We start from the raw sequence: 27,434 nt of genomic DNA, 5'->3' as shown, positions 1-27,434 counted from the left end.
TTTATTTACTTATTTGACAAAGAGAGATCACAAGTAGGCAGAGAGGCAGGCAGAGAAAAAGAGAGGAAGCAGGTTCCCAGCTGAGCAGAGAGCCCGGTGCAGAGCTTGATGAGGGGCTTGATCCCATGACCCTGGGATCATGACCCAAGCCAAGGGCAGAGGTTTTAACCCATTGAGCCACCCAGCCACCCCCACTTGAGTTATTTTTTTATAGTATAAGTCCAGTTTCATTCTTTTGCATGGAGCTGTCCAGTTCTACCCATACCACTTATTGAAGAGACTGTATTTTCCCCATTGTATATTCTTGGCTTCCTTGTCATAGATCAATCGAACATATATGCATGGATTTATTTCTGGGCTCTCTATTCTGTTCCATTGACCTGTGTATCATTTTCTTTTAAACTGCCTGGAAGTGACAGTCTTACCACCCTGTCAAACCAATTAAGTTTGTTCATTTGACTATTTCACTTGAATGTCTTCTAAGTGTCTTTGAAAGATACTAAGACAAAATGTTTTCTTAGTGAATTCTGTGGTGTAGAGTAAGAGTGGAGAGGGTTTAGTGTGTTAAAATCTGAACACATCCCACTCTGTTGTTTTTTTTCACTGGTGGCAAAATGGAAGGAAAAAGGCCTAACTGTAATCTTTGCTGTGAGACTCAGCTGCTTAGAGAAGTATCAGTTTCCTATAGATAGGAGAATAATATCACAACCTCTTTTCCACTAACTTTGTTCAATTCCAGCTCCCTATATAATTTCACTTATTTTCCCTGAAATACTGTTTTCCAGTTATGACCAAACTAATGATAACTCAGGGAGGTTTACTATTTCATTTAAATATGATTCACTCTTGAGAATATCTCTGTTTCCTGACTGTCCCAAACCACTCAGAAATCTGTTTTAAAGCCAGCCCAGCTCAGACTAGCCCAGAATATAAGATTCAGTAGCTCTAGAGGTGATGAGAAACTGAAGTGAATTCTGTATTCTGAATAAACAGGTGCTAATAGGCCTGAAGTTAAGAAATCCAGGTTTAATAGTCTGTATTTGTGGGGGAAGACATATGAATACATGGCTTGTGGATTTACCACAAAACTAGGTGTAAAGCTCTACAAAGAGAGACTTCTCCAAATAATTTAAATTTCTTCATGTGCCCAGAATTTAGTTGTATTTTTTCCTTTACTTTTTGTCAAGTGCAGTGAGGCATTTTGATAAACATTATTTTAATGTATGGTTATTTTGATGGATATAATATAGTAAACTAATAGTTTCAATGCCATTTTCAAGCAAGCATCAACTATTAGGATTAAAACAACCAGATCTCATCCAGGCTACCTAAGTTAGAATCCTTGAGGTTTGAGTTGAAGATTTTTATGTTTATTTAAAGCATCCCAAGTGAGTTTAATATATAGCTAGAGTTGACAACCACTGATACAAAGAAGTAGGCAGTTAGTAGTAAATTTTCTTTCTCCCTTCAGTAGTCCCTTTACTGGAAGTTACTATTCCAGATGGTTAATCATGTTCATGGCACTGAAAATTGTTATTACTTCTGTATCCAATACATTTACAATGTTGAATAATTGTAATTAATACAAGATACAAAGAGGGAGATATCTGCAATTTTGAAATAAACATTAGCAGCTACCACTTGATTAAAAGTTATAAAAAAAAAGTTATAAAAGGACTACATGTTGTTTATAACGTTTCAAAGTAAAATGCCACAATTCCCCATCAGTCCCCCATGTTCCTTTTCCCTCAGAGGAGTAGAAATCAAAGTCATTCATTTTGTTCTCTGGTATTTCCCTTATGTTATATCTTCCCTAAAATTTAGCAACAACACTGAACTAATCAAAGCTACAGGAAGGATCTAAAGCAAGTGGGTTTGTTGACCATCAGAGCGGAAACTATGGTAGGGCCTCTTGTGGGCTCGCAGGTACTGTCACATAGCTCCCTGGTGATACTGTTTCTGTTCCCCCTGAAGTAAAGTATGCAAGGCTGAGTTAAATAGAAGGAAGAGCCTCATTTCCTCCAGTCTTGACTCCTCAGCCTCTTTAAAACTCCCAACTCTTCTGACTCTCCTTACTCTATTTTTCTTTTTTAATTTCAGTGACTTCACCTTTTTTTTACTAGCAATTTTTGCAAAAGCCTCACTTACAGTTCATTGTGCGATTTTCTGCTGTTGAAGAAACTATATGAAAGGGGAGTTTTGCCTGGTGGTTTTGTGTGGGTAACTTTGTTTCAATGTGTGGATAATCTGCATTGCCGCTTCTGTGCCTAAGGGAAAAACTTATTTCACGTGCACCCTACACGGAATTCTGTAGTGGTGGCAGTGTTGTCAGTGTTAGATACTAAAGAAGAACTTTAACTTTTGCACCTTTTCAGAAAACAAATGCAGTTGCCTTATTACATTGAGTTTTTTCTAGGAATGAAGCCAAGAGGGATGAAAGAAGCTCTCTCTACTCCCTCACGAGTGGCCCACAGAGATCAGGAATGGTATGATGCTGAAATTGCCAGAAAACTGCAAGAAGAAGAAATTTTGGTGAGTAAATTTTCACGTAGAACTTTAGGTGATAATCACTAGGTTTTCTTGAATTGAATCATTCTTGAGATTATAGGCTTAATGAACCTCTATGAGTTGAGAAGCTGGTACCTTTTTATTGGTGGAAAAATCAAGACAATGGGAATAGATTGTTCAGTTCTACTTACTGAGTAAACATTAGCAACAAAATTCCATATCCCTTTCTCTCTTTCATTGAGTCCTGATAATCCTTTAGTAATCTGGTGTGGAATTTGATAAAAATAGCCCCTGCTCTGGCTGGTGAAAGTATACTAACTAAACTTCAGGGATGTTAATTACAGCTGGTTTGAAATACCAGTTTACTTTTATGGAAGATTTTTTTAAAATGGACAACACAGATTCTAGTTAAATGACTCAATTTTGTGTATTTCTATACTGTAGGCTACCCAGGTGGACATGAGAGCAGCTCAAGTAGCCCAGGATGAGGTGAGTTCATATTCGTTTGGCCAGTACTCTTTAGAAATATCCAGTAGTTTTTGCCCACAACTCTGCAATCAATGGTATTGACTGGATTTTGTTTAGGAAATCGCTAGACTTCTCATGGCTGAAGAAAAGAAAGCTTATAAGAAGGCCAAGGAGCGGGAGAAATCATCTTTGGACAAAAGGAAGCACGACCCTGATTGGAAGGTAAGTTCTGTTTATTGTTTCTCTGGTTTTTGTAATGGGGACTCTACTTTTAGGGTAAATTCTGCAACTATATTTAGTGTTTACAAATTATCTGTATTGCATATATGGATCTAATTTGTAAAAGTGACTTCATTACAAAGAAACTTAATTCTTCAAAGTAACTGTGAAAAGATTACTGCTAAGATTGAAAACTCATTCCATTGATTTTAAGATCAGTTGAGGTACAGATGCCTCTGGTCATAAGCAACCTTAGTTTTACTAATATTTACCTTACAGGAGAATGTAGTATTTTCTCATGCTTTCCTATTTCACCAGTGACCTTTTCTTTTTCTCTCTCTGCTTTTTCTGTGTGCTTTTATTGTCCATCCATGATCATGTGCCCATAATTTTTCTTTCCTCTGACATAACTTGATCTGTGGCAAACCGACAGATACCACTAGCAACCAAGGCTTAGGTCAGAGTGTAGGAACCGTCTAGCATGAGCTTGAACTATCATCTTCCCCTCATCAGTTAGAAACACTAGACAGAGTAGTGGCTGCCATCTCTTCTGCTGTAAAGTAATGTCATTGTTGTTCATGGTAGTTGCAGGTCCAGGTTCACAAACATTACTCAGTAGTTACTGTGTGCAGTGCACTGCTCTGCACTTAACAGGGAAGGGCAAACATACAGTTTCCTCATAATACTGTAAAATGTAGGAGGGTAAAGAGGACAGTGTAGACTGCGAACAGATACAAGGTCAAGCTGGCTGAAGAAAGCAGAGTAGAAGAACAGCAGAGTTGCAGGGAGGAAGAATTCCCAAGGTGAAGGTTTTTCAGAGAGGGAGTTTGTACTAGGCCTGAGAAGATTCAGCTCAGGTGTGTATCCAAGCCATAGTGATGTTTAGCACTGTCCTTTCTCTCTCGAACAAATTCCTCCCTTGGGTCTCTGGTTTCAGCACCGATTAGGAGGAAAAAGAAGACAGAAACCGTGATAACAGCATTGCTCTACTGTTTCCTCTTGCTCAGTTATTCAGTTGTCAGTTTGAAATCAAATGAAAGCATTATTAATTATGTATAGGTCTTTCTTTCTTTTACCCTTTTAGTAATTCAGGATTTTCCTAACAAATGTATTTCATTTTAGTAGAAGGGCTCCCAAATGCTTCTGCTCTATAAGTTAAGCTACAAATAATTGCCCAGGAGTTACTCGGATTCTTTGTTAGCTCAACTGTGAAGAAGTGAGTATTTTTAAAAATCACAAATCAAGCAATAAAAGGGAAAGGCCACACTTCTAGCAAGTATCAAGACTTCTTTAGTTCCTAGATTCTGTAATTGGTGCTGGCATCGTTCTTCTGATAGAAAGGTTGAATTGAATGTTCCTTAGTTTCCTGGCTTGAAAATCACCATCCCCAAGTCACATGTTCAGAAATAAGTTTAAGAGCACAGACCTACATTCTCGGGAAGTTCTTGTCAGCTGTTGTGCAGCTTTATGTTAATAATGGGTGACCAGGCACACTGCTGTCAGGGAGCGTGTTGATGTGTAGTTAGCCCACTCATCTGGCTATACTGACCACTTCCAGCATAGGTTTGTGACTATAATTTTTTTTTATCTGAGTGACTGTATGTAAAAATATCTTACTGTTGTTCATGTGAACGTAAGTTGAAATTGCTATAGTTTGATATGATTTAGATATTTTCTAAACCTAACAATCTTACCATTTGCTGTTTTCTATATGTATGTTTTTTCTTTTTCTTTTCTTTTCCTTTCTTTTCTTTTCTCTTTTTTTCTTCCTTTTTTTTTTTTTTTCTTTTTTCCTATCCTTAGCCAAAAACAACTAAATCAGCACACTCAAAGTCGAAAGAGAGTGATGACCCTCACCGTTCTAAGAATGACAGGCCAGCACGGTAAGATGCCACCTGGAAAGGGGAGTGAGGAACTTGACCTTGGGGTGAGTAAGGAGATGTGGATAGTCTGAGAAGAGTGTTCTTTGGAGAGGAGATCCAGAAATTGGCAGTTGTGAGGTGGTATCAAGTCTTGCGGGATTATTCTCAAACTTTGTTTCTTAAACTGGGTCGATCAAGTCAAATCAGGAAGATCATAATTTTACAGAAACTAGGGCATATAAAGAATGATGTGATTTTTGTTAGGACAAGTTCTTGTCTTTGGATTCACAGCCCTCAGCTAAGAAGGGATGAACTTAAACAATTTCCCAGTAAAATCTCAGCTTTTGAAGTTTTACTGAGTTTCATGGTCATACTGGTGTGTGCTTGATATTTACACATACTTAAGTTCATTTCTGCGTGAATCTCAAAGTCTTGGCACCTACTTGAGACATGGCAGACTATTCTAAATCCAACTAGATCAAATAGCTGTGGCTATAGTAGATGTACTTTTGGACTTCTCTCAAACAGCCTTGGGTCATAGTTCAAGGAGTATATGCAATCTTTCTACCTCCTACCTCAAGTTAGCAATATTTAAGTCTCTGAGGAAGCAACCTTTTTTTGTTCTTTTTGTCCTTTATTGCTTCCTGTGGCTTTAAAAAAAAAAAAACCTGTTTGGAATAGAAAGAATATTATATACAGAAAGACAGAATTAACACTAAATTTCACATTTTGAAAATTCTTTTAAAACTTTGAATATTGGTCCTAATTATTAATATATGTATTAGCTTTATCACATTGAAAAATATACACTGCTGTTGCTACTCACTGCCCACACTTAAGCTGCTAGACTTTTTGGCTTAAAGAGAATATGTTTAGTGTCCTTAGAAGGCCAAATTGTTTTGGGATGTCTGAGTCTCTCAGTCAGTTAAACATCTGACTGTTGATCTCAGCTCAGGTCTTCATCTCAGGGTCATGAGTTCAAGCCCCATGTTGGCTCTACACCTACCTACTTTAAAAAAAAAAAAAAAAAAAAGGCTGTATTCTATTTTTAAAACCCACGGGCTCTTAGAAGATAATATCCTTCAGAAAACTACCTCAGGTTTGTAAGGCTCTTGGGGCAACAGTAGTATATTCTATCAATTGTTTAAAGTTAATTCTTCTTATATATTTTAAGTAAGCACATGCCAAAGGTTTTTGTTTTTGTTTTTGCTTTAATTTTTTTTATTAACATATAATGTATTATTTGCCCCAGGGGTACAGGTCTGTGAATCGTCAGGCTTACACACTTCACAGCACTCACCATAGCACAGACCCTCTGCAATGCCCGTTACCCAACCATCTTCTCCATACTCCCCTCTCCCCAGCAGCCAAAGGTTTTTTTAAGGCAGACTTTATTTTCATCCCTGCAATATCCAAGTAAAATAAGAAGTAATTAATGTCTTCTCAGTAGGTAAATAAGTGGTTTATTACGTTTTCTTTAGTCAACTGAATTAAAACATCTTTTGGGTTTTTCTGTAGTCTCCTAAATTTTAGGGCACTTTAAACACTAATAATTTTGACATCAGATATGATAGAGCAGTCTGGAATGTCTATTTAAAAAAGATGTATTGAAGTTGAAAACAAGTTTCTGAAATGTAAGTTACTTTAAAAATATTTGGTATATTGAAGATGAATAAACAAATGATCCAGTATTAAAAATAGCTATTTTAAATGAGTGAAAGTGACCTGTGACTAATAGAACTGAAGTCTTTTATTGACTTGAAGGGAACATTTGTCTTTAAGTGTCAGTTATAGAAAGATCATGTGTATAGATATAGATCTAGATATAGGTGACAAAATAAAAATGAGAATTTTATGAAATTTGTATTTCATAGTTAAAAAGTAAGCATATTACCACAGATCTTGTACAACTAATATTAGAATATATGCTTTCTGGTTAGTCTGTGGTTTCCTCTTTCACATTTTCTATTTCCTCCTTCATGTTTAAGTATGGTGGATTTACTTACCTGTTTGTACAGAAAGAGATGGATTTAAGGATCACGGAACATCCTAGGTCTAGAAGTTTACTTCAGTATAGTGATAATAGTAGTAGAGGGAAAACAAATTATCATGAGAGCTTGTAACACTCATGGTCCAAAATCAGTTTCTTTGTCCATTACAAGATTTTCTACCCTCTCTAAGGAAATGCAAAGTTAGTTGGCAATCTGACTTAATTTAGACATTTTATAACTGAGAAAAGTTTCAACCAAGTTCCAAAATCTTTTAAAGCGTAGGATTTTATACTCATCATACTCCTGGTATTTTATTTGCATTCTTTCCTTAGAAAAACATAAGCATTTAAAAAATCTCATTCAGTTCCTACAGCATTCTTATGAGTATGAAATATATTTATCTCTACTTAGTCATTCATCAGATATTTGTTGAGTGTCCTAATAATTGCCCATAGTTAGAGTAAGCAGCAGTTAACAAGAAAGAACTGTTTTTTGTTCTGATGAAATGTATCATCTGAACAATAGTATAAATAACTATTACCATGTTAAATGCTTTGGATGAAAAGTGCATGGTATTATAAGAGAATAAGGAGATTGCCTGGTCCGGGTATCTTGGAGGGCCTCTTAAAGAAATGACTTATTTAGGGGCGCCTGGGTGGCTCAGTGGGTTAAGCCGCTGCTTTCGGCTCAGGTCATGATCTCAGGGTCCTGGGATCGAGTCCCGCATCGGGCTCTCTGCTCAGCAGGGAGCCTGCTTCCTCCTCTCTCTCTGCCTGCCTCTCTGCCTACTTGTGATCTCTCTCTGTCAAATAAATAAATAAAATCTTTAAAAAAAAAAAAAAAAGAAATGACTTATTTAATTTAATTTTATTTATTTGAAAGAGAGAGTATGAGTGGGGGTATGGGTGGGGAGAGAGAGAGAGAGAGAGGGAGAAGCAGACTCCACTGAGCAGGGAGCCTTACTTGGGACTTGATCCCAGGACTCTGTCATCATAACCTGAGCCAAAACCAAGAGTTGGATGCTTACCAGGCTGAGCCACCCAGGCACCTGAAGGAATGATTTTTGAGTGAATTCTGAAAGGTATTTGGCTGTGTTGCTGACTTAAACATTTAAATTATTTTGTGAGAACAATAGGAAACAGGTATTCCTAATACTTCTAAAATTATGAAACAGACTATTGGTTAGCAAGCTTTTCCTGATTTTGAATATGAATATCCTTAGCTTTACAACAATGTCTCCAGTGGGGCAGATAGCTTGATAGAACTACTGGAAGCCATAAGCCAAGATTTGTTTGGTCTGTAATAAAAAACTGGGCAGACATAGGGTGGCTGGGCCGCTCAGTCAGTTAAGCCGTGGACTCTTGGTTCTGCATTGAGTGGGGAGTCTGTTTGAGACTCTGTCTCTCCCTCTCCTTCTGCCCTTCCCCTGCTTGTGTGCATGTGTTCTGTTCCTCTCTAAAATCTTAAACAACAACAACAACAAAAACCAGAAAACAAACTAAGCAGACAGGATACGAAGAAAACTGAGAGCATTGATTTGTTTAGCCCGTGGAGACCCTAGCCCATGGAAGTTCCGTGTGTTGTTTCACACGTTAGCATCCTTTTCCTTGATAGGTTGATGGTAAGGCAGTAATCATGGGTTTTTGTTTGTTGTGTTTTTGTTTGGTTTTGTTTTGAGAGTTACACTTGGCTTTTGTTTTTCTGGGTTTTGATCACCTAATATGAGAGTTTAATGGAGGAGTGGAGATGAGACTCTGCCGTCCTGATAACCAGTATTGTTTTCTTGGGCCTAACCTACTTCTTGAACCACCTTCTTTTTGAAGTTGACTTTCTTAATTCTAGATTGTTTGTCTCAACTCTTCCTGCTAACTACTAACACTGCTTTTTAAGGCACATGTTATAACTGTTAGTCAATAATGAAAGAAAAACACTATGTTTCATTTCTAGCATTTGAAAACAAGTAGTTCAAAGTGAAAAATAAGAAAAATTAAAAATACTGTATCATTTTATGCTCACATTATATTATATATTAGTTATATATGTAGAACAAAAGCATGAAAATATAAAAATATAAGCCAAATACCATTTGAAAGTGTAAGATACATACGTGTGTGTATAGTCTTGAATGCAGATACTGCTGCTGATAAAAATACACGTGTGTAGCACAGCGGAGTGTAGTGAAGAGCACACTGGTTTTGAAGAGGAGTCGAGTTTGAGCCCCACCCCTGCCATTTAACAACTGTGTGAGCTTGGACAGATCACTTGCCTCATCTAACCCAGTGTAACTCTGAAGTATGTATGTGATAGCTGCCCTGCAGACTGGTCCTGAAAATTTATTGAGATCATCTGAGAAGAGCCCATAGCACAGTCCTCAAGCTTACATCCTGTGCTGACCTGTGGCAGACTCCAAATACCCAGAGACCTGCTGCTTAGAGACTGATGGAGAAATTTAAAATCACTTGTTTTTATTCTTGCATGACAGAGCCGTTTGTATCAAATTCATCATACCTTTCTGAACTGCAGTATACTGGTGCCTTCCAGATTGCATATATGGTTACAAACAATGTCCTTCAGCATGCTCATTTATTAGACATACTCTGTTACCTCTTCTGGTTCCATGCTCTAGTGCAGCATTTAATACACCTCTGATGAGAGATTTTGTTCCTTATCTTCATCAATGCCAAGAGTTTGCAAAAAAAAAAAAACAAAAAAAAACCCAAAAACAACAACAACAACAAAACACTATGTCACGTGATTTTAAAATAATTACAGTTTTGGAGTAATAAAAATTCCCCAGTGTTTTTACATTTTGTCTCCTTTTGACATGAAAAGTTGCCAGTGTGTGACTGTGCTTTCCTTCTCTAAGCTCTGCTTTGCCACCTAGTGGACTGAGGAACTTTGCTCTAGATTTTACCAGCTGAGCCATATCCTCGCCCTCCTCTTTCCTTTTTTCCTGTCCTCCCTCCTGACCCGCCACCCTCACCCTCTCTTTTTCCTTCTTCCTTGTTTAACTTTATTACTTCTTTTCTATCCTTTGCTTTTTTTTCTTCTTTTTCTTCTTAAAATCTACCAAAAGAAAGTCAATTTCTCAATGGCAGTAGTCATACATGTAATTGTTTTTTCTCTCGTCCTTAGCACAATGCTTCCTACATACTAGGTGCTCAGAAAATATTTGTTTTTATTGAATTATGTATATGAAAGCAAAGGAACAGTAAGATAAAATAATTTATTCAAGGTTATGCAACAGGCAAGGATTCCAATGAGAGGTGGAGTTGTAGTCACCACTAATTAGAGTATCTCTTTAAATTCGGACTTCCCTTCAGGCCACCACCACCTATCATGACGGATGCTGAAGATTTGGATTACACTCATTTTACAAACCAGCATAATTCCACGCGTCATTTCTCAAAATCAGAATCCACTCATAAAGGTAAGAAAAATATATATGTGATCAAGCTTAGGATTTTTTTTTTTTTTTTTAACAATCTTCATGGTATGGTGGAAAAAATCAAAGGATGTCTTATAGATCGCTAGAGTGGCAGAATAAGTTATCGTTTCTTTTGGAACATCATTATAGTATTCTTCATTTGTTAAAAAATATAAAAGATAAAACAGAAAACAGAACACCCTAATTTGAATGCCAGATGGTCTATGTATGTGCATTTTCCCTTAGGGAGAATTTGTAGCTTTTATCAGATTGTTAAAGGGGGACTGTAAACAAAACAAAGAGCAAAGGGAAAAGAAAAAAAAAAGAGAGAGAGAGAAACCAAGAAAACAGACTCTTAACTGCAGAGGACAAAGTGATGGTTATCAGAAAGGAGGGCAAAGGGAGGGTGGGTGAATAGGGGATTGGGGTGAAGGAGGCACTTGTGAGGAGCACCAGGGGCTGTGTGGGAAGTGTTGAGTCACTATATTGTGCACCTGAAACTAATATTACAATGTATGTTAACTAACTAGGATTTAATAAAAAGTGAAAAAAAGGAAAGAAATTAAAATTAATAAAGTATACACATATATATACACAATTCACACAAAACTTCTGTCACACAAAAGAAAATCTGGGCAAAGGAAATGAAAGAATATGAAGTCTAAGTTGGACCAGATCTTTATTTTATTTATTTATTTATTTTTGTGCCAAATATTTAAAAAGAAAAGAATGGTTGCATGTAGCTGTTCTACCAAGCATACACATTCACTCATAAAATGAAATAATGAAAAGGTGGTAATTCTTATATTAATTTTCTCATCTAAAAATGGAAGTGATTTTAATGGTGTCAGTGTTGTCAGGATCATATAAATAAAATACATGAAAGCACATTGCAATAGTCTTTATAAATATTAAGTCCTGTAAATTGATACCTGTTATTTGGTACAGCTTTTGAAGATTTCTTAGGTCATGCTTTTATTATCCTTTAACAAATCTAATGGTCATGACTTCCCAAACTTCTTTAATTTTTTTTTCCCCCTGTGATCATCACAAAATACCAGTATACAGGTGCTGCTCCAGACAAATTAAATGAGAATTTCTGGGAGGAGGAGGTTGCCAAGCATTTATATCTTTTTAGAAAGGTCTCCTAACCCCAACCCTCTCCATTCGGACATTCATACAGGGTTGATCAGACAAAGGACATTATGTAAAAGGCAGAATTAGTTGGACATTACCAAAACAACCCTTACACTTTAATTTCTGTCCTTTGGCGGACTTTCCAATGTGGCTGGCTTAACTGGAAGTAGCTCATGATTTTTTTTCCCCTCAAATTAATGCACTACTTTTTTAGGGGAGGTCTATCTTTGACATACATTTGATATACAATACTAAGATAGCACATTGACTCTGTATGTAAATATTTTACAATCAAGAACAAAGAAGACATGTATAGAAATGAAGATAAGTGATTTTGCCCGAGCAGGGAGAAAGCAGAGCATTTCCAAGGTTTTGTCCTTAATGGTGTTTCTTCTTTTTTCCTCCTTTCCAAGGTTTCCATCATAAGCAGTAAAACCCTAGGAATCTGCCTTGAGAACGGACTCACTGTAGCAAACATTACTGGATGATACAGAATGCATTCCACACTCATTTTTTTCCTCCTGGGTTTGTATTCCTGGGATTTATCTTCAAGTGTTCTGACCATAAATAATTTTAATTCGTTTAAAATGTTTGGTTATTCCTGATCACTTGGGCAGTACAGGAAAATCTAGCTTCTGAATATTGGCCACCTCTCTGCTACATATGCTTCCTGGGATATAATTTCTAAAAGCTCTGTGAAATATCATTTTTGTTAGGAATGGAGTACTGGTATCTAGAGACTAGGCTTTATTTAGCAGTTAGAATTTTGTGGAGATTATGATCAGAATAAAACATAATGTCTGGAAGCAATACAGAATAAAAGAATATAAGAAATAGCTTTTTTCGTGCATTAGTGTATGGTATATTAAAGAACCTTTTGCTTTTTGTATTCTTCAGGAAAATTAAAAAAAAAAAATCGCAACCATAAAGTATTAAAAAAAAAAAAAGTAGAAAACCTGGAACAGTTGGAACATGTTATGCTGACCACCAGGACTGTAGCAGTTTTATCCTTATAAGCTGTCCTGGGAGAACTGGCCCAGATGTCATTCTCTGACACTTTCCCTCTGCTTCAGCTTAATAGCAAGTCTTTATGAGGCCTCTGGGCATTGGGCTATTTATTAGTATTTATTGGCAAAAGTTTAATTCTATGAAATATTAACTCAGGTCTGTGCAAATTCAGCTGAAAGTGAAAAAGTAAAAAAGGGTTGTATCTCTTCTCTTCTTTTACATTTACAGATAGAGCCAAGGGAAGTAGAATTGGAAAGATGTTTATGTAAGTGGTGATGCCGTCATTCTCTGTGGACATAGATTGATAAGTTTTCCACTTGCTTAAAAAATGATGGTATTTGTTGGCAACCGCTCAAAGAGTATTTTATCTATCAGTCAGTAGTCAGATTAACTCAACATGAAGTTGAAGTGGATACAGTCATTCTTTATCCAGGTATTTAGCTCCACATATTCGGTAGTGATTCATGGCATTGGATTCCTTTGTACAGGACCTTTTAAAGCCTTCTTTGAGAAACCTAGTCTTTGTCCAGTTTCTAACCTTGTGGAAATGCTTATTTTCCCATACTAGTTAGTTAATATAAATGGCAATCATGGTGTGTATATAGATAGATAGATAGATAGATAGATAGATAGATATACCTATCTATCTATATAGATAGATAGATCTATATTAGATATATCTATCTATCTATATAGATAGATAGGTATATCTATCTATCTATCTATCTATCTATCTATATATATAATTTCCCTTCAGCTTAACTTTCCATTATTTTTCATTATATGAATCTGACATTTTGACATTATTTTTCATTATATGAATCTGACATTTTGTTCAGGAAAGAAATATGGAGGTGAGTAGAGGAAAAAGTGGTTAGTCCCTTCTTTTCCCACTGGAAACTGCCTATTTTTTGCCTTATCTTTCCGGATAGTCTTTGAAGTCAGGCAATATTCAGGAAACTATTTAGAATTCTGAGTGGATTTAGGTCCTTTCATTTTGAAAAAGATCTTTAGTTCAAAAAGTTTTTGGATTGCGGAAGTGTGGGTGAAAGGTAGCTAAGAGTCAAGTTTAGGGAAATGATAATCTAGAAAGAAAGAAACACTAAAATATGAGTCAAGAAATGGGGAAAGAGAAAAACAAATAGGACTTTGAATGACCCTGATGAAATGAATGAAGCAGTTTTCAATTCAGTAGGCAAGGGCAGATGAAATGGGGGTCCTAGCCTTAGTCAAATTCTAGAGGGTGCTTTCAGTATCCAAAACTTAGGCCTTGTTGACTTCTATTAATGCTGTATTTTTCTTTGTCTGCCCTGTGATTTTGTTTCATGTTTTAAATTTTTTTTTGTGTGGTAACTTTTAAAAAAGAAAACAATGTATTTTTATTTTGATAGGCAAATGGGCAACATCATTTGCCATATTTTTATTTCATAAATGTTTATTTTTCTATCTCATACAATGATCAGATTTACTTTAGGAATTCTGCATTTGTCTTGCTTCTTATGTACTCTAGCCAATCATATTTATTACTGTAAAATGCTGTCTGGAGATCTTTTCGTTCAAAAAAATGTTAGTCCACTTAACACTTAACCCTTGGATATTAGTGTTTCAGCTGTCTTAGTGCCCAGAGGTGATAATTCCCTGTGACACGTAACTCAACATCTGTATTGAAAATTAGTTAACTTTTTTTTTAGGTTTTTAAAAATTAGAATTTTAAAATATTTTTATTTTTTGTAAAGCAGACACTTTCAAAGAATATCAGAGTGATTCTTTTCTTCATATTAGTTAAATCCTCTTATTCTCATTCAAATATTATTATCTTTAAGATTATATTATCTTTAAGATTAATTATTACCTTTGACTATAGAAGTAACAACTATATTAAAAGGAACTAACAAACATTCTTCACTGTGTTCTCTGCTTTTCACTTTGTTATATTTATATAAATTTGGAAACATTTTGTTCCTCTTTCTACCACTGGACCACAGGCAATTTAATTTTTAGGCCCACAGTGTATTATGCTCTAATGTGGTGATGTAAACTAATATGCTGGCCTTGGAAATCTGTTTCTGTACTTTTTTCCCTGGAGGCCCCATTAACACTGGTATTGCTGAATGAGCACAGTATGTTATAGAGCCTTATCATAAGGCTACTGGATGTGTATACCCTCTTCCCCCAACCTAACTTTTTGTAATTCATTGCCTGGAAGCAAAGTGAGACAAGGGTCAGATTAAATGTTCTGAGTTGAAGAAATCTGTAGTGTGAAACTGTTGTTAGACATAATTATTTTACAGGAGACTGGACAGTTGCTACATAATGCTTCAAAAGAACATTGCGATTTTTAGAAAGTGACTTTGCATACCTTTGAGTTACTTTTTCTCAAGTGACTTTATAGCAACCAGCAACAGACTAATGAACTGCAAAAAAAGACTTCACAGTTTTTGATCATAGAGAAACATCTAAATTAGAAAAGAAAGATATGGATAGATATTTCCCAGGAGGAAAACCTTTTCAAATTTTCAGTGGCCACTTGGATCTCAATCAACATAGTCCAAGGTGTGTGACCTTGGGCCTTGTGTTCCCCTGAACTCTAGAACATTGTGAACTGGACTCATTTTCCCCTTTTCTTCTCTACTGTGGTCTGCAGCTGAACTGGATGGTGACTAAATTCATTGCTGACTCTGTCCACACCTTTCCATCGATGTCAGGACTTTTCAGTATAAATATAGTTAACTTTTAATGGATAATTATTTTTCCTCAATACTGTCAAATACTCTCTAATTTTTGTGTTGTGCCAAATTGTTCTTTGGAAACACCTGCTATATAATATGGTGCATTCAGTTTACCACATCTGTGGTTAACATTTTAGGGCCTTGATTTTTAAGGGGTGTTGCCTTTGTATAAAAATCACTTCGGGGAAAATCAGGATTATTCTTGATTCAGTGATGGTTATCTTGAAAGGTAACTGGTGACTGGATATAAGATCTTCCCTCTAAATAAAGGGAGTGAGACCCCAGTGTAATCAGCTTTCCAAGGGACTGAGAACAGAATAGAATTGGCACTGAAAGGCTTTTTTCCCTTTTGAGAAAACAGTACTACTGTGAAAGAGAACAACATTCAGGTTGATTTCACCAGAGGTAGTGTGCCATAGTCTCATAATGCTGGCTTTTTAGAAACAATCTTAAAATCACCAAAACCTGTTCTCTCAGCCAAAAGGAAAAAAAAAAAAAAAAAAAAAAAACAGATTTTTAAAGTACTTTGTCCCTTACCTACTGCTCATAGCTAGAGAAGTGACTAGATAAAGTGGTGCCATTTTCTCCTCACATCTGGTGGTGCCTGTGAGTCTTAAAGCTGAAACTGCTTATCTTCCTGTTGATAAAATCCTGTTTTTCTCCTTTAGCTTGTAACAGGGACTGTGGTCATGGGGAGCAAACTGGAGACTGTTCTGATAATGCTGCATGGGCACAGTGTCATCCAGATTCCTGGTCAAAGAGTCTCCTTTACCCCTGAAGATACTAAGGCTTATTAAAGGGAAAGTCAAGGCTGTTGTTGCTCCTGCCATTTAATTGTTGGAAATGCTGAAATTTACTTCCAGAGAAGTAAAAAAAGAAGGGGTAAACTGGGAAATTTTTACTTCTTACAGAGTCACTTTCTGATGAGGCTTGCCCTTTTTGCCAGCAATGTCTCAAGGAGCAGTATTGCCTTAAATTAGTTTGATTCTGACGAAGGTCAGAGTACTGTACTTCCGATATGTGAATGACCGTCAACTCGCCTTTGAGATCTGAAATTCACAGGTGATCCGCAAACATCCTTGCCATCAGAAACTCTGGATTTCCCCCCACTGAGCTATGCATGACCTGTGTACTGATGGATACATCATTTCATTGAGTTGCCTCTCAGTTTGTGAACGAGCAGCGGCATGACCAAAACAGGCTGGTGGTAGGAGAGTGAGAGTTTTCCTCATCAGATTCTCTAAGTTATTCTGTGTAATTGAGAGTTGACTGTCTTTCTGTTATATGGTATGTGGAAGATACTTCCAAAGGTTGTATTTTGTAGCGAAGCCAATTATTACTGTTTTGTGAGGATTTCACCAACACTCTTGTGTTTTTAAATGCGTACCATTGACCAAAAGAAAAAAAAAAGAGAGAAAACCAAACAAAACAGAGACATTTACTTGAAATGGGAGCTCCTTTGACATGAAGAGTGTTTCTATTTTATTACTTTTAGGAGAAAATTAACCAGGAAAACTTTTGCTGGTAAGGAAGACATCAGAGTGTTTTTATAAGGTTGTGTTTGATGCCGTAAATTGACAGAATCATTTAAGTAATTGTGTTGATTTGTTGGAAATATCTAGTGCTGGAAACCATCTTCTTCCCTTCTATATTTGTGAATACTGCCTAGAAACATGTTCCTAATGCATTTCATATGCTGTTGTTTATTCTCAGCAAACTAGAGGATGGTTTTCTCCTTTTGAATAACTCTTGATAGCATAGCAAGCCAGCATTGTGCTGGTTTCAGCATTTCAGATGAGGACAGAATTAATTGTGCATCTTAGTTAGTGCCCTATTATTCATTGCTGAGGTTCATATATAAAGAACAGGAGACTTGAAAGACAGGGTTTTTGAGGGACATGTCCTTCACAAAAGAGCAAGGACTAAGAGCAGCTATATACAGCTAAGAGAATATACCATTACACATTGCATACTTAGGCTGTATTTTTGTTGCACTGAATTTCAGACCATAATTCCTGAAATAGTTTCTAGCTATTAAATTTAGTAAGAGGGTTTTTGATGTCAGAATTTTTTTTTTAAATTTCTGATTGAATTAGCCCCTGAAATCATGGTAGGCTATAACTTAAGCTCTTGCTATAAGCAGAAAGCCAAATGCCCTTTCTCAGAAGTAGCTATATTTTTCACCTGCCTCTTAAAAGCAGTCCAATATTTGTTTCATGAAGTATTATAAATAATGAGGAGATACAGGGGGAAGATAGCATATAAAAATGGTGTTCCACAATGAGAATTCTCTATAAGGGGGTTTTCCTTAAAAAGAATCCATCCCAGAACAACATTATATTTTAAAAAGGTGCTGGATTATAGAGTTTCATGAGTACATATAAATCAAGTTGCTCAGGAAATGAGAGGTGGTGCTGTCATTTGTCTTATAATTCAGAAAAGTGCTTTCCTGAGAGAGAAACTGCATAGTGCCCAGGCAGTTTTGGATTCTTTGGTAAGGGGTCCTTTGACACCTGGAATGTGGATATGTTTATAAAATGAGTGAGCTGTTAACCCAGGTGCCTATCAACTTGTCGCCAAGCCCCAGAAGGAAAGGCAGCTTTGAAATAGCTACTTCATGGAACTGAACAGAACCTTAATGGAATCCAGTTGTCTGTCTGAGGACAGAAAACAAAAGAGGCCACCTCAAACCACATGCCATTTTAGAGATTAAATGAAACTGTGAGGGACACTCTGTGGATGCCTTAAAGGTGACTGGTGTTGAGTACTGGTGGGTATGTGTGCACCCATCTGGGCTAGGCTGACGGAAATCATCTATTTCCATTCACCTTCACATAGTGCAAGTTGTTCCTGTTCATGACCTCATTGAGGAACACGAGAAACATGGTGCTGGTGACTTCCGTGTGTCTTGGGAGGTTGAGGTGGTCTAGTCAGTCAGCACTCTCCAGTGCTCATGCCTCCCTTAAATGCCAGTTCTACATCTACATTAATTCATCTATGCAAACTTAAATTTTTATGGTTTGTTTTCTACACTTATGTCCCATTTGATTCTTTAAATATCAGGTTTAACATTAATATTATGAATAATTTTTAAACCAAAGTATGTATATGTCTGTGTGCTTGTTTTCCTGGATGGTTTGAGGCAAACACCAGTCTTGTCCTTCTCTCTTAATAAAGTCATCCATTTGTTAAGTCCATGGTCTCATGTTTTCTTTTTTGCAATCAAGGACTTGGGAAGTTCTGGGAGGAGGAGTATTTTTTTTTTTTTAAATGACATAACCCTAATTTGTATTCATTTAAAAGCATTAGAATTTTCTCTCATTCCAGTTCCATCCATGTTCTATAACCGTGTATAGCCCTCATGATAATATCTAGTACATTGAAATTGTCAACAAATACTCCCAAATCTGATGTTGATACCTAGTACATTGAAGTCCGCAATAAACACTCCTAAATCTAAAGTTGTCTAAAGAAGTGTGTGTGGTGGTTGGTGACTTAGTTTGTTGTATGTGGGAGAAAAACAGTTAAGTGGATATTCACAGAATAATCTGAATGAAGACTCCATGAGTGCAACAATTCAAGTCTATCGTTGGTCCTCTGTGGATTTTGAGAAAATAGATAGAAACAACTACCACTTAACGTTTTATCTTTTTTTTTTTTTAAGATTTTATTAGAGAGTGAGCACAAGCTGAGGGAGCAGTAGGCAGAGGGAGAAGCAGGCTCCCTGCTGAGCTGGGTGGTGGTGTGGGGGCTCCATCCCAGGGCCCTGGGATCATGATCTGAGCTGAAGTTGGTAGTTTAACCAAACTAAGCCACCCTGGTGTCCCTGACTTTATCTTAAAAGCTTGTTTCTTTTTCTTTTCCTTTCTTTCTTTCTTTCTTTTTTTTTTTTTTTTTTTTTTTTTGTAGACAAGCCATAGTAATGGAAACTGATGGCTGCAGAAATTAGGAGGTATCTTGAAAAGAAGATCCTACTAAACAATTTTTAAAGTGATAATTAGCACATTCTCTAGGCCTTAGTTTCTTCTCTAGCAAATGTAACACGAAATCTAAATGATTTCTGTTAATATACCTATACTGATACCCTACCGATGTATAGGCACACCGGTGATGCGCAATGTTGAAGAAAGTCGGTATGTCGATTTCAACCTTCCTTTTCTAAAGAGTTATGGATGAAAGCTGACAGTGAAAGAAGTAGACATATCCACAGGCCAATTTAAAAAAAATTGAATATGCAATTAAGGTAGCTTCTTTACTCTGTGGGAGGACATACCTGGTATGATTGGGTGGATTTTGTGTAATATGGCTGAGTTGGATGTTAAACTGTGGCCTTGTGCAGAGAGCTGTGGCACGCTAGAAAGCCCCTTCCTAAAAAGGCAGCCAGGAGAACATTCACCTCCTACACCTTGGAAATCAGGTGACGTCTTTAAGAAGTTTTGGGATTACTACAAGTCATGGGGTAAGGGTAGGGATTTGAAGATTGTTTTTTGGCTCCCCATTATATATGGGTTACATGCTTAAGGACATGAAGGCTGTGACATAGTGTACTAAATGCATTAACAGGAATAAGGAGACCTGGGTGCTAGTCCTGGCTTTGAACTTGCTTCAGGACCTTTGGGACACCACTTAACCATTGCTAACTCAGTTCTTTTACATAGAGTAATAAGCACATTGCAGCAGAGTTGATGATCTCTAAGTACTCTGTAAGTCCAACATTCTGGAATTCCTGCTGTCAACGGCTGCTGGGTTCCTTCAAGGTGCCTCAGAAAGAGAGTACCCTCATACAGTACTGAGGGCCTGGAAAGTCACAAAGACTTCCTAAACACTTGGCTGAAAGGCCCCATTACTGATCATTTATTTTTAATTTCTTTTTTATTTTTGACAAAACTTTATTGTGTACAGTGTGATGTTTTGATGTATGTATACATTGTGAAATGATGACCACTATGAAACTAACACAGCCATCACCTCTCTCATCGGCTTCCATATGGGTGTGTGTGTGTGTGTGTGTGTGTGTGTGTGTGTGTATGTGGTGAGAGTTCTTGAGATCTACTCTTAGCAGATTTCAAGTATACAGTACCTGATGACTAACCATAGTCTCCAGGTTGTATATTCGATCCCCCAAACCTAAACTGAATGTCTACCCTTTGCTGACCATGTGTTCTGGATTGCACTATCCTGTGGCTCCTAGTTCCACACTCAGAAGACTACCAAGAACCAATTTTGGTTTTGCTGATTCTATTGTCCTCCTGTTCTCTATTTCATTCATCTCCATTTGAATCTTTATGATTGTCTTCTTTCTAATAATCTTCAATATAGTGGTTTTTCTTTTTTTTCCCCTAGCTCCACAAGATATAAAGTTAGGTTATTGATTTGAGATATTTGTTTTTAATACATGCATTTAATACATGTTTAATACATTTTAATACATGTTTTTAATACATGTATTTGTTTTTAATACATACATTTACATTGAGTATTGCCTTTGTAGCATCCATAAGTTTTGATATGTTGTGGTTTTTTTTTTTTTCTTTTCTCTCTAAGTATACTCTAAGTTCCCTTTTGATCTTTGTTTTGACCAATTGGTTGTCTAAAGATGCATGGCTTAATTTCCACATACTTGTAAATATTCTTTCTTCTCTTGATTTTCAGCTTTATTACTTTGTAGTCAGAGAAAATACTTTGTATGATTTCAATCTTTTAAAATTTCTGTAGACTTTCATGGTCTAACAGTTTCTCCTGGACAGCATTCCATGTGCACTTGAGAAGAATAGTAAATGTGGTTGTTGCATTGGGTGTTCTATATATTAGGTCTACAAAGATTTACAGTGTTGTACAAGTGCACTCTTTCCTTCTTGATCTTCTGTCTAGCTGTTGTATTCAGAGTGGTGTATTGAAGTCTCCAACTATATATTTCCCCTTCAATTCCGTTAATGTTTGCTGTGTTTATTTTGAGACTCCGTTTGTTGCACATGTGTTTGTTATGTTTTCTAGATGAAATTAACCCTCCTATGTAATGTCCTTTGCCTTTTGTAGCAATTTTTGACTTGAAGACTATTTTTTCTGGTATTAGTATAGCCACTCAGTTCATTTTCCCCATCTTTTCACTTTCAGCCTGTTCATGCCATTATATTTACAGTGAGTCTCTTGTAGATAGCATATAATTTCTTGTGAGTTTGTATGTCCTGTGAAAACTGGACAGTTGAATACTATAATATGGTAACGCTGGAGGCCAGGTTCTTCCTTTTACCTGGAGTTTTTGTTTTTATTTTACATTTTGATTGCTGAAGGTTGTAGCAGTTAATTTATCTAGTGGCTTTTCCAAGTTTTTTGGGTTGATGTTGACATTTTGTTTTTTTGTTTTGGTTTGTTTGTTTGTGTGTGTGTGTGTGTTTACAGAGATTGCATTCCTTTTATTTGTGGTCTCTGTAGTCTCTGTTTCTTAGCTTTTGTTCATCTTGTGTTTGATGGACATTTTCTTGAACACTAGAGGTAAGAAAAGGAATCTCTTTTAGTCTTTGCAGATTGGCTTTGTTCTGAAGGCTTCCTTTAACACTTAACTGAATTTTCACTGAGGTCAAAGCTAAAGGTCTTCTGAAATCTTTTCTGAGTATTCATTTTGCCTTGAACTTGTGCATGGCTTTCTAAATTCCCCCACAAATATGGTGGTTTTTTTTTTTTTTATTGTTCCTGTTTCACAAATTTTCTCCAAGTTTCCCTCCTAAGACTTAAGCTGTCTATGTCTCAACTGTAATGTCTTGTCTCAGGTGTCTGCAAATTGTCTATCCACTTTTGCAATGTTTTCAAATAATACCCACTGCTTTTCTGTCCTCAGTGAGTTCCAAGTTAGAGAAAACAGAATGAGAACCTTGCACCTCACCTTCAACTAGTCCCCAAGTCAGGTTAGAATAGACGTATACAATAATTTGCAAATAAATTCTGCTCTGCTTCCTCTGGCACCAGAAATAGGGTCCCCCGCAGGAAAGACAGGCTGCTGTCTTCAAGACTGCTGCCCAGGAAGAAAAACACTGAATGCTTTTCTATTTCCAAGTTAAATTTTCATGAATCCATGTTTACTTGGTTACTATAAGCTCTTGATTAATTTCCAGAGTTCTGACAATGTTGGTTCGGACAATTTCTGCTTGTGTTTTTGATATTTCTCTGGGGGAATGGGAGCTTGGGGCTATGTACTTGGTCACTTTGCTTACATCACTCTTGGCAATTTCTTAAAAAGCAAATTGTCGTTTTATAGATCAATGTTGGAAAATTTATTTCATTTTGTTTTCATAAATAACTAGGGACTAATGAATCGTGGAGTACTAGTTAGACAGCAAAAGAAGTGAGGGAAATCTCAGCCATAGGCTGGTCTCCAGAATATATTTTTAAATGAGAAAAGCAAGGTAGAGAAAGCATTAAAGTTTTCTACCATGTAGCTGGAAAAGGAGAGGAGGGGAAATGATGCTAATGTGTATGCATTTTTTATAACAAGTAAATGGAATGTCAACATTTTTGAAGTTAGCTCTAAGGAGGGCAGAGAAATACATGTGTAGGGGAGATGTGGAACCCAGGCATAGTGGCATATACCTGATTTTGTAGATCTGAGGTTAGAACCAGATACTTTAAATAATTTCAAAACAGAATTGTATACATTAAAAGGAAACTATAAAAGTCAAAGTAAAACGAAACAATGGACTTAACTATACCCAGGTGGTACATAATCATACAGAGGGAACTATTTCAAATGGTTTTATCTATATATGAAATTATATCTTCTCTCTCTCTTTCTATACACACACATATACATATTATATATATATTTATATATATTTTATTATATATATTTATTATATATTTTATATATATATATATTTTTTTTTGAGAGGGAGGGGTTGAGGGTTAGAGGGAGAGGGAGAAAGAGAATCTTAAGCAGGCTTCATGTTCAGTACAGAGCCTTACATGGTGCTTAATCTCACAACCCTGAGATAATGACCTAGGCCAAAATCAAGAGTCAGATACCTAACCAACCAAGCCACTCAGACGTCCCTACATATACATATTTTTAACAATATTTTCCACCATTTTTGTTCACTGGAAAGGCCAAGAAACCTAGAAGAATGGACACCCTAGTAGCAATGAACATTTTTTTCATACTCAAATTGTATGAAATATAGTTTGAAATATTATTTCACAATATGTTTAATATTAATGAAATATATTTCATAATATTAATATTTCATAATATTAATAATATTAACATTTCATAATATTAAAAATATGAAATAATATTTCAAATACTTGAAATATTTTCTACCAAAAGAAAACAGACTTAATAGAGATATAGCTAGCTTAAGTATGAGCTTACATTTACGAGATAAAACTGGAATATCTTTATTACCAAAAAGCAAGGAAGTTATCAAAGACTACTAGGGTCATATCAAAAGGTCCAACTAGCCAGACATAGGAGGTTGTGCATCAATAAAGATAATAACTGAAATTAATAGAAGCATATCAAATATGTTTATATCCATGTCTTTATAAGCATCTTTATCCTCTTAAAATAACACTTACTGCTTACCTATGACAGATGTTATGGGCCAACTCATTATTTTTGAAAACTGGTGAATAAGGGTAATAACTGGGGATTTATCCTGCCTGGTATTTTTTATATATAAGATGGTATTTTTATATATAAGATGGGTACCTTATTGATGAATAAATGAATAGTTGATGATACTACATTTCCCTTTATAGAACATTTTAACTGGTAGTCAAATTAAAAAAATGATAAATAAATAAAATCTTTTAAAAAAATGATAGAATGATTATGATCATTTTGCAACCCTCAATTAATAGCTCTAGGTAATGATCATTTGGTATCATAAAAGGAGAGAGAATTGGATATTATATACCTCTAATAGAATTAATACTAACAACAAAATTGCCAAGTTTCTAGATTTATCTACCAAACTGTAGGAAGTAGAGGGCATTAAAGAACACTTTAAGTAGGAAATAAGGTTGCAATCTACAAAATCGGACTGTGAGAAACTTTATTAAACAAATAGCAAAAATTCTCCAAAATGAAATATACTTATGAGGAAACTGGAGAGAAGGAGGAGTATAAGATGCAAGCAATATTTTAACTAACTGCAAATGAACTGAAAACAGAATTCATAAGGTGATGGGGGAGATGTGCACACTGGCTGGATATTTGATGACATTGAGGATTTAGTGTTGAGTTTTTAGGTGTGATGATGTTGGGGTCAGACTGTAAACAAAAAAAGCCCCTATCTTTCAGGGATACACACTGACAAAATGATATGATGTCAGGGGGTATGAAGCGAATGAGATATAGGTAAGAAAAGATCAGCCATATATCAATCATTAGGAAAGGGACAATCAGGTATATTATAATGTTCTCTCTACTCATATATGTTCAAATTGCCCATTAGTAAAGTTTTTTAAATGGCTGAGAAATAAAATTTTCAAACTAAAACTATGGAAAGTCATACTCTAACTATGTATGTGTTCTCGAGGCAAAAGGAAAATGATCATGGATGAAAGGTCAGAAATATAAAAAAGAATGACTATTAAGTAGGAAATCTATATATCTGTAGTGACAAGGAACAAGGCAATGAGTATAGAGTGCATAGCTGGCTTGGCATTTGGGGATTGGCTGAGTGGATATACTGCATTTCGGACCAAGTGGAGCACCTAGAGGGCTGTGAAAGTTACCTACATTTTGGTTTGCTGACATGGCAACCAGGGCACGTGCAGCACTATTTGGGGCCTAGAAAGTTATTTTAACAAGTCTTATTCAAAATCCAATGAATAAATTAATGAATGTTAGGAAGACTCTAGCATAAGGATTAAAGAGACCACTTGGTGAGTGTGCTTTTTGGTTGTTTATTAGTGTATTCAATTAGCCAACAATATAGTACATCATTAGTTTCTGATGTAGTATTCAACGATTCATTAGTTGCTTTCAGCATAATACCCCACAGTTCATCCATATCCATGCAAATCATAGGTATTCATCCTTTCTGATGGCTGAGTAATATTCCATTGTATACATGAACTACATCTTCTTTATCCATTCATCTGTTGAAAGACATCTCGGCTCCTTCCAACAGTTTGGCGATTGTGGACATTGCTGCTATGAACACTGGGGTGCATGTGTCCCTTATTTTCACTACGTCTGTATCTTTGGGGCAAATACCCAGTAGTGCAATTGCTGAGTCATAGGGTAGCTCTATTTCTAACATCTTGAGGAACCTCAATAGTATTTTCAAGAGTGGCTGCACCAGCTTGCATTCCCCACAACAGTGTAAAAGAGTCCCCTTTCGGGGCACCTGGGTGGATCAGTGGGTTAAGCCTCTGCCTTCAGGTCGGGTCATGATCTCAGGGTCCTGAGATTGAGCCCCGCATCGGGCTCTCTGCTCAGCAGGGAGCCTGCTTCCCCCTCTCTCTCTGCCTGCTGCTCTGCCTACTTGTGATCTCTCTCTCTGTCAAATAAATAAATAAAATCTTTTTTAAAAGGGGGGGTTCCCCTTTCTCCACATCCTTGCCAACATTTGTTGTTCCCTGTCTTGTTAATTTTTGCCATTCTAACTGGTGTAAGGTGATATCTCATTGTGGTTTTGATTTGTATTTCCCTGATGGTCATTGTGTTTTTGACTTATCAGTTGCTTATAACTGATGTTTGCAAAAATGAATATTTCAAATGAATGCCACACATCTCATGTTCAGAGATTTGTCAAAGAGTTTTTTTTTTTTTTTGCAGTTTTGTTAAGCTAGGAAGTGGGGGAGAGCAGACCCACTCAAAAGGGCAGAGAGTGTCACATGGCATATGTGCTCCCCTCTCCTTTCACCCCTTCACTGCCCTTTACTCACAGGGAATTCCCAGCAGTCACAAGCCCAACTCCAACTCCAACTCCCACTCACTGAGTGAAATCAGTCAAGCAGAGAGAGTCAATTATCATATGGTTTCACTTATTTGTGGAGCATAACAAATAGCATGGAGGACATGGGGAGTTAGAGAGGAGAAGGGAGTTGGGGGAAATTGGAAGGGAAGGTGAACCATGAGAGACTATGGACTCTGAAAAACAATCTGAGGGGTTTGAAGTGGCAGGGGTGGTGGGAGGTCGGGGTACCAGGTGGTGGGTATTACAGAGGGCACGGATTGCATGGAGCACTGGGTGTGGTGAAAAAATAATGAATACTGTTTTTCTGAAAATAAATAAATTAATAATTTTTAAAAAAGTGAAAAATGAAGAGATGAAATTAATTTTTAAAAGATATTTGATTTAACCCAATACAGCCAAAATATTATCGTTTTAACAAGTAATCACTATAATTATTAATTGGATGCCTTAAATTCTCTTTTCCTATTTTAACGCTTGAACTGTCGTGTGTATTTTACACTTACAAGACAGTCTGAAATTCAAACGAGATATGTTCAAAGCACTCACAATTCACCTGTGGCTAAAGGCTACTGTTTTAGACAGCACAGAATTATTACATACAGATGACATGGAGACAGGGAGAGCCCTATTTGTAACATATTAATTAGCCATTATACAATAATGGAAGTGAAACCATAACCTGCAAAGTGATTGATAAATGCGAAGTGGTGGTTTTCTTTTAACTCACTTTAATTGTCTTTCTGTTATATGCACTTTCGCCAGAAGAGGGCGCTCAGAGCAGGCAAGACAGCCTAAACTTTGCAGTACTCAGACTGGGCACTCTTCCAACTGGATTGGCTGTATATAAAAACCGATGCACTGGTTTAGTTAGGAAAAAAAAAAATCATACTTTTACAGAAACAGCACTTTATCTGTAAAAGTATTAGATGATAATTAAAGGAATTTTTAGAATATCAATAAGTAAAATCTAAACCAATTAATACATCATCCACGGACCCAACGGAAACACAATTACAAACCCTTTTCACCACATTCTGTTCCAAGCCCTTTTCTGTACAGAGGATTTAATTCCATGTAATTGTAGTCATATTAAGGAAAATGTGGAGTTCAGGGATCCTTGAGCACGTTTAAATGCTGATGGGAATGATGAACTAGAGAGAAGA

General features: G+C 36.3%; 1 protein-coding gene across 2 annotated transcripts in view; it reads left to right on the top strand.

Moving 5' to 3' along the window:
• CCDC50 (coiled-coil domain containing 50) overlaps positions 1–12,559 on the top strand; it is a 65,273-nt gene extending 52,714 nt beyond the window's left edge. For both annotated transcript variants that reach the window (XM_032337830.1, XM_032337823.1), the window contains 6 exons: positions 2,417–2,532; positions 2,953–2,997; positions 3,094–3,198; positions 4,999–5,078; positions 10,372–10,478; positions 12,026–12,559. In XM_032337830.1, coding sequence (XP_032193721.1) covers positions 2,417–2,532; positions 2,953–2,997; positions 3,094–3,198; positions 4,999–5,078; positions 10,372–10,478; positions 12,026–12,045 — 473 coding nt within the window. In that variant the 3' untranslated portion in view covers positions 12,046–12,559. The remainder of the gene's footprint in view (positions 1–2,416; positions 2,533–2,952; positions 2,998–3,093; positions 3,199–4,998; positions 5,079–10,371; positions 10,479–12,025) is intronic.
• Positions 12,560–27,434: the final 14,875 nt, after the last annotated feature.

The sequence above is a fragment of the Mustela erminea genome, chromosome 1 (assembly GCF_009829155.1).
Source record: "Mustela erminea isolate mMusErm1 chromosome 1, mMusErm1.Pri, whole genome shotgun sequence".
NCBI lineage: Eukaryota > Metazoa > Chordata > Mammalia > Carnivora > Mustelidae > Mustela > Mustela erminea.
Note: the sequence above shows the minus strand (reverse complement) of the source record. Positions and strands in the feature narration are given on the sequence as shown.